Source organism: Priapulus caudatus, unplaced genomic scaffold, assembly GCF_000485595.1.
Source record: "Priapulus caudatus unplaced genomic scaffold, Priapulus_caudatus-5.0.1 Scaffold36, whole genome shotgun sequence".
Lineage (NCBI taxonomy): Eukaryota > Metazoa > Priapulida > Priapulimorpha > Priapulimorphida > Priapulidae > Priapulus > Priapulus caudatus.
Window position 1 is genome coordinate 143,322 of NW_014577097.1, and position 8,710 is coordinate 152,031.

Consider the following 8,710-nt stretch of genomic DNA (forward strand, 5'->3'; position numbering starts at 1 on the left):
TAATCCCGCGTAGGAGGATATTCCAGCAATGAGGGCAGATCCATCTTTGATTATTGATTACACTTGCACGCCGCCATCTCGCCGGCCAACTATAGCGCCTAGTTTAAATTAGATTTTATCTCATGTAACTTTGTTAAACGGAATAATAATAACTAGTACCATATAATATATAATATTTTACTTTTCATCTTAAATCATTAACATATATCATGCTAGCTCTATGCCGTGCGTATCCTTTACCAGTTATGCGAACATAAAGCTGTTACCATAGAAAATATTAGCAGACACTATAGTAGTTATGATTTTCTATAAACTGTTAAACTCAGGCGGCATAAGCCGCAACAAAGTCTTATTGAGGGCGGCAGTAAAGGCATCATCGCTGGGTTTAATTCTTTATATGATAATTAAGAGAGAGAGAGCAAAAGCGTACTAAGCATAAAGAGAGAGCAGAGAGTATTAACTTGAGACGGGGGCGGACCAGGAAAACGGTGATACGGGTGTGTATGCGAGCGGGAAACGGGGCTACAATTAGGTCTCGTGCGAGATGGTGGGCAAGGGGATGGAGGTGGGCAGGAGGGCGCAGGGAGGTCGAAGGCAGGGGCGAGGGAGATGGAAGTAAGGGCGGTGGGAAGTGAGGCCAGCAAGGGAGTGAAGTGGGAGGCAGGGCGACGGGAGTGGCGACGCAGTGGCGGAGGGAGTGGGGAGAAGACTCCCCCGCCCCCTCTAATTCATACTGGCATATCCAAGCTCATATGTTGAAATCTGTTATAGATAGATAAAATAGATAGCTGTGAATCTATGACACAAATTCGAAGTGAAAGGCAAGTATCATTTAATAAAATAAACCAAAATCGCATGGGGGGGAGATAGTTAGTGAGCGTGTCCTAACAATGATGTGTACGCAACTGCGTATCTGCATATCTGCGCCTAACAAATGTGTCACTACGCACGACTGAAATTGTACGTTCATAACCGTAGCAACAGACCCCAGATGAGCCCAGACGCTCTGCGGCTCTTGTCCTTCATATCAGGGATTTTCCTATTCCACAGATGAAACCAGACCATTGATCATGCATATATACAAAAATACACACTTTTGCGCATGTCACACAAACACGCACGCACAGGGACATGCACACACTATTGCGAATTTCACGCTGGTCTACGTGACAGGTGTGGTGTAGGCTGCCTTCTGAGCAATTGTAGAGAGAAAATATCATTGATTTTGCAACATACACCGTATATACACCCACGTATGACTATAAATTGAGAGAATATCAATTAAATTGTTATTGTTATTCTCATCAATAATTGATATTCTCTTGACCTTGCATATATCACAGTTCAAGTCATTTAAGATGAAAAACAAGTTAAAATCAATAAAAGTTAAGATGAATAACTGGTGAACACATCTCTAAATCACTCACTATTGGTAGAGACTAACAACTTCAATATACATATCTGAATACATAGAGACTAACAACTGTTAAATATATATCTCTGAATCACTTTGAGTGAAAACTAACAACTGGTAAACATACATGGTATCACATACATGGTAGTTCTGGTACACTGTACATCAGTTGGAAGCAGTAAGAAAAGATCCAAATGAAATCAGACAAACAATACAGATCCCCTTCGCGTATAAACAGCCGTGCACAAAATTACATACATGTACTGTACATATATAATAGGTAGTCCATCAAAGGCCTTCATAAGGTCAATAACAGCCTTGAGCAGGGGCCGTACTTGCTGCACGTAGACATATACAGCAAACGGTGATGACGTCTCTTGCTCCTGCGCCGCAAGCAGTTTCGTGATCAAAGTGCATATAATAAATGTTATCACAAACGCACGCACACATACACATACGCACGCACGCACACACGAGCGCACACGCACACAGGCTCTTTAGAGAAATCGAATGAGCGCTCGTTAGCTGTCGGTATCCTATGGTACAATAATAGTATTACTCATAAGATACGTCACGAGGTAGTGCTCCACCGTACCTGGGAATTTTGTCAGACGATGATCGTGCCCAGTCACACCGTAAACTCGGGCATGCTGGGACACTGGCAGTTCCAACAAATCAGTAAAAATAAAAACAATATAGAATAAATCGTATTGCACAACTAATAACTCTCCTATCTGCGGTAAACAACTCCTCACTGCAAAAGAAAAGCATAACGTCGGTGCGAATGCTGACTCTCTGCACTACGCTGCGTTACTCCCCATACATAATCCCATGGGTATGGATCCATCCTATCCATGGATGTATCCTATGGACCGTACATAACCCATGGATTCGTACATAATCCATGGATTATGTATGGTGAGTACGCAGCTTAGTGCAGAGTCAGCATTCGCGCCGACGTTAGGCTTTTCTTTTGCAGTGAGGAGTTGTTTACTGCAGATAGGAGAGTTATTAGTGGTGCAATAAGATTTATTATACATCATTTTTATTTTTACTGATTTGTTGGAACTGCCAGTGTGCTGGGAGCGCGCGGTTCCTCTCGCTACCCACCCATACTCGTAGTTACCTCCGCCCAACGGAGTTGGAGGAGGTTATGTTTTCGCTCTCGTGTGTTCGTGTGTTCGTGTGTTAGTGTGTTTGTGTGTTAGTGTGTTCCTGTGTTCGCGCGATCGATATTAGCGCGTCGAGTCAACCAGCCAGCCAGCCAGCCAGCCACAGCCTGTTACATGGGAGCGTGTACATGTCAGTACGCTGGCGTATATCGTGGGTTATTCGTGTGTTCGTCAGTCGTAGTACGGCATAATGTCGCTGGCGGAGGTATGCACTCCGTGAGTGCACTCTGTCTAGTGTTCTTTATGGCATCATGGGGACAGGTTGTGTTCCTGCCGTGACGTAGTGCTTATCTTTGCGCGTGTAATGGCAATGCGCACGTTCCCGATCGTGCGGATAACCTTATACATCTGTGCGTGCGCAGGTAGTAGAGGTATAGCAGGTATAGACATGAGGTTTATTGCTTGGGGTATGCTTATAGCAAATTAGCCATTGCAATTTGCATCGGAATGGATCGGATAAGTATGGATCGGTTCCCTGACATTACAATCTACTGTAGTAGGTGCGCACACGCACCTACCTGCGGTATGCAGGCGACAATATTGATTTTCCTGTTGTAGCCGAAACTGACGTACCATGATACAATCTCACACATTGTGTGTGTGGGTATGCGTGCGTGCGTGCGTGCGTGCGTGCATGCGTGTTTGTGCTCAGAGAGTATGCTCGCGTACACGCACATATACGCACAAGCACAGTGCCACGTATATGCACATTGCACATGCGCGCGCATGCACGCACGCGCGCACACACACATGTATATTGTGACTTGCATGCATCTACATACGACTGTACATTTTACCCTACCAACATTCATTACAGTTCACCCCACCATAAAGTTGTTGCGACCGGCTCTACGTAATTATAATTGAAATTCTGATCACAGCTAGTTGTAGATATATATATGCACACGTCAAGTTTGCATTATGGAGTTCTTTCGATGACCATGACTAAGCTAAAAATTACATTGCAACCGATGATTTTATGTATGTTAGTGCGCAGATATATCTTGAGACTGTCATAGATTATTTTCCATTCAATAGGTTCCATCTGCCTGCACACACACACGTACCATGTGCAGCCAGCCATGATTTCCTCCGCTGTAATATTAGAATAGAATTGCTCACTAAATAACACTGCAAGTAAGGGACATCTCTCACACATCGCCTGATCATCAACTCAAACGGTTTCACATGAAAAATCGTCGTCATTGCAAATACCTTCTATTTAGAGGCTTTATCCTCACCATAGTATAGAAAGCATCTGGTTGTAGTAGTAAAATCAACAAAGTCAAAAGGCAAATATTGATAGTGTATCTTTCGTGGCTTCATGTGTGGGCAGGTAATTTTCACTAGAAAGCTTTGTATCATATATATACGGTAAATTATTTACGAACATTTGCACCTGATGCAATAAACATAGTGTTTAGCAACACATGGTTCATTTATGAGCAATCGATACACACTCGGTTGCCTTTAATAGATGCAAGTTTAGATCTATATGTCGAGTAAGGCAACATCAGGGGATATTTGTATAACTTTGAGCATCGACGTTGCATTCCTCAAAGTCGTATTAATATAGCCTGATACACGAGTCATAAAACCATTTCTTAATAATTACATGTGCAAAACCTACTTCAGTGTGACCTTCTAATTGTTGTAGGTTTTCTCATCACAAGTCAGATTGATATCAGAGTGACAGCTGGCAGGCAATCTGACTAGCCACACCTGCATAGCCTGTTTTTGCAGCTAACCTGCCTAGCCAGCCCTACATAGCTGTCGTTACATAGTTCGTGAGATAGATCGTCCTGGCGAGAAGTAACGACATTGACTATGTAGAAGCTCTAACCACCGCGATCGAGCGTAGCAGGAAAGTCAGGCAGTACAACCAAGCACTAGAATGCAACAAGATGGAGAAAATTTAAAACAGCGTTAAAAAGGGGGAAAGGGTTAAACAGTGGTATAAAGAGAGAAATGTGGGTTGGCACGCTTGTTGATTGCCTACACACGTGTAGCTATCGTTACCCTTGGTCTGCAAAGCAACATACCAGTGTACCTGCATTTGGCTGTCACCCAGTGCACTCTCCTTCCACCCTCGCGAGATTCACAAACCATGGTTCGGACTTATCTTTCACTCCCACCTTGAAGGTTCGTTCCACAGTTAATGATCAAAAAGGGGACACCAGCACTTCTATTACAGTAAACTATACAGACACGTTATTACAGCTACACGCTGGCAGAAACCCAATGGATGTAAACACGTTCACATGCTCGGTAAAAATATCGAAGATGGAAAAGGACGGTCAAATGTTATTGTTCTTGGCTTGCCGGTTAAAGATCTTGTATAGTTAACTCATACATCCTCTCAGTGCACACAATGTAAAAAAATAGAGAAAAATGTTTAAAAGTCCTTATGACATTAATCCATAGGGTTCATCAAGGCAAGTTATGATCTTCATTGTGGAAAATTATAAAAATTTGTCGTACGTAAGAATGCAGTGCCCACCAGGTAGCACTCACAGAGCGCTACCGCCCCGTAGAAACTCTTCGGTGCAGGCCTCGCTGACCATGTGTCCATCTACGTTAACGACCCATTGCCGCATGCTAGTTGAGCTCTCATCTAGTCTTCCGCCATTGCTAGAAAAAAATCGGTCGGAAAGTTAGGACGGAGCCTAAGAAATAATCCTATGCATAATCATCGTTGTACCAAGGCTACGTCTGCTGGACGTACGATTCTCGCTGATGGAAAGCATCGTGACGTGGGCATCAGGTACGTCACATGGTCCGATACATATCAAGAATCCATAACAGAGATTACTCTATTACCTCTATATGTCCATACTCTATTATGGACTCTTGATACATATCCCACGGCTCGACGTCATGATAGTGAATCAGTTGGGCACGGTTCACTACATTACAATCACATTTACACAGCCATACGAATAAATGGATTCACATGGCGTTGTCCGTGCATCACCTACGTGCTACGCACGCACGCACGCACGCACACGCACACGCACGCACGCACGCACGCACGCACACGCACACGCACGCACGCACACCTGCAGAATGGATTTCAGAATTGCTGAACTGTGTAAGTGAATGCAGTCGCCTGTTGTACTGCTGTTCACTGCCACCCACTATAGGAGGCATACAACAGTAAGCCTCCGCAAATTGTTCACCGTTGCACTATTTCGTCTCTAGAAAAGGCCTTTTTTGGCTTTTTTTTTTCGCCGAAATTCGGCACTAGAGTACAATAATTTGCATTATGCAAGTAAGTTAGATGCCTCGTGGACGTCTAGAAAGCATTAGAAGTAAAATTGGTCTTGTTGTGTATTCGTGACATTCCGTCATGTTGCGTAGCCACAGCGACCGGTTGGTCATTTTTGTGTTCGAAATGTGTTCAGACAACTTTGCAGAAATTCGCATCATAGAGCGGGCAAAAGTTTCGAGCGGAGCATATATAGAGCATGAATCTGTAGTTATTTAACATGAATAAAGTGTATGTTGTGTAAGCGCAGTAACAGTGTGAGTATTTTTAATTAATTTCTGTTCGATGCTTATTCATGCAGGCCTGCCGCCTATGGACGCTCTCTACTGTTGTTCACCACCTATATCTGTTTCACCCCGAACACACTTACCTCTCGTTCAGATATCGTTTCGTGAACATTTGCTGTTTTGTGTGTGGCCTGATTTTATCTGTCAGTAGAATCGGCACAAACACCATGGTGAGACCAGCTGCGACCGTGACAGCTCCGCCCATGTAAAAAGCGACGGAGAAAGTGCCTTGCAGATCAGCGAGATGGCCTAAAGAGAGATATGGTGCAAACTAGACGTGCATTCCTCTCACAATAGCAGGGTTGGATTATAGTAGTTTGTTATAGCTGCGTTTCTTTAACTCCCTGAAGAGCATAAACAAGGGGAGGGAAGACATAGTCTGACATAGGTGTTACATCTATGTCTAGGTGGTACCACAGGCACTTGAAGCGTTTCAATAAAATATATACGCAGGGGTCGTGTGCTGTGCACGGCGACAGTTAAATATATAGCTATATATAGCTATATATAGCTATATATTTAACTGTCGCCATGCACAGCACACAACCCCTGCGTATATATTTTATTGAAACGCTTCAAGTGCCTGTGGGTGGTACATCTATGTATAGGAATACCGCGTTTAGTATAATATTTTATGTTTCAGGTAATCAACTAAAGTAAGATAAGGCTAAGCAATATATACTTTCGTTCGATTATTTACTACATTTAGTTTAGAGTGGTTAGGGTATATATACACTCAGTCGACACATTTGCACATTTTGCACATTACCAAAAAAAATCTAGGTGGTCAGTCGCCCTCATCGCCCTGCCCCGAGATTACAACTCTGAAGGTTCAATGGAGGGAACAGGGGAATGCAAACTGGGAATTACCACAGGATGATGAATCGCTTCACTTGCGCGCAGGACAAGAGCAGCCCGTGTTTTTAACGTAAAATATCGCATGTACGTAAATACCAGGAGCGTATAATGACAAATTTGTCAAAATGACAAAATTTGACAAAATTTGTCATTATACGCTCCTGGTAAATACGTATGGCAGCCTACTGCAGGCTTACAGTGGGGCTTACATTGATGGTATGGCCGTGTGGCCTTCAAGCGACGACCACGCAAGCGTAACAGCTGGTTGTTAGTTCCGGTGCCACAAATACGCGTACATGGGTAGAAAATGTTGGTGAAGGCGATTCGCGCAGCTACTTCCATTCCCCGCAGCAATATATTAGTAAATAGCACACATAGCATGGGCGCAGGCGACTGTTGACTTGTAGTTGTACTGCACTACGAACTGTACTGAATGGGTAGGTACGTGGGTGGGTGGCCGAGTGGGTGGGTGGGTAGGTAGGTAAATGAGTAGGTGGGTAGGTAGGTAGCTAGGTAGGTACGTAGGTATAGGTAGGTAGGTAGATAGGTAGGTGAATAGGTCAGTAGCAAGTGGGTGAAAATTGGTATTTGCTACACATAGCAGTTGTGGGCATGTGTTCACTAACATGTTCCCACCAATATGTAGGCACTTACAAGCCTCACTCCACCTATGTAGCCCTTCACCTAAATATGCCCTAACCATGTTGCCACAATGATGTCACACGAAGGGAAGGGCTACATAGTTAGAACTACCACAAGCCGTGCATATACCGAACCACAGCTAACGGTGGCCGCTCCGATCAGCTGCGTGGACGTGTGCTTACCTCCCACGGGCGCGCCGATGAAGTACGATGTGCCCATCGAGACAAGAGACCATCCCGTGACCGCGACGAGCTTCGACTGGCCGAACAGGTCCAGCATAACGTTGCCCCAGTTTCCGAACGTCGCACCGAAGAAGAAGCCGTAGCCGCAGATGCTGGCGACGTAGAACGCGTGCGACTGACCCGTGCTGCCGATGAGCAGTGCAAAGCCGCCCGACAGCATCACGGCCGCGTAGAACAAGTAAACGCTGCTGTTGCGCAGCGACTTCAGCTGGCAGACGGCGCCTGCGAGCGGCCGCCCGATCGTGTTCATCACGCCCCAGAGGCTGAACAGCCACGCGACGTCGTTGGCGCCGTAGCCCTGCGTCGCGAGGTGGTCGCAGAATAGCACGAGCACGGGACTGTTGCCGAAGCCGTGCAGGAAGTTACACAGGCACAGCAGGTAGAAGCACGGGTCGCGGAACAGCTCCATGTCGCAGACGCTCGCCGCGACGCCGCGCGGAGGCGGCGACGACGACGACGGCGCGGCGGCGTGGGGCGGGTCTCGCATCACAGCGCCGACGACGCATCCGTTAAGCAGGAGTCCGGCGCTGACTAGCATCGCGCCGCGCCACGTGTACGCGTTGATGAGCAACTGCTGCAGCGGCGCGAGCAGCAGTGGCGCCACCCCGACGCCGACCGACGTCACGGCAAACGCAAGATGGCGCCACTTGTGGAAGTACTCGCCGACGATTGCGAAGCCGGCGACGAAGGAGATTCCCATCGCAGCGCCTGAGGGATGGCATGACAGTCGCGGTTATTCGATCGCGAAGGAAGGGTCTGCAGATGTTATCTGCTGCTGTGTTCAAGCCTGAAGGTGGCGCATGCCCACACCTCTCGCTCTCTGTCTG

At 46.0% G+C, this 8,710-nt stretch overlaps 1 protein-coding gene across 2 annotated transcripts in view; it reads right to left on the reverse strand.

Annotated features, from left to right (window-relative positions):
* Positions 1–2,751: 2,751 nt before the first annotated feature.
* Positions 2,752–8,710, reverse strand: part of LOC106818510 (monocarboxylate transporter 3-like) — a 13,435-nt gene continuing 7,476 nt past the window's right edge. For both annotated transcript variants that reach the window (XM_014823207.1, XM_014823216.1), the window contains exons 4-6: positions 7,824–8,591; positions 6,225–6,390; positions 2,752–5,217 (exon numbers count right to left, since the gene is read on the reverse strand). In XM_014823207.1, the coding sequence (XP_014678693.1) occupies positions 5,097–5,217; positions 6,225–6,390; positions 7,824–8,591 (1,055 nt within the window). In that variant the 3' untranslated portion in view covers positions 2,752–5,096. The remainder of the gene's footprint in view (positions 5,218–6,224; positions 6,391–7,823; positions 8,592–8,710) is intronic.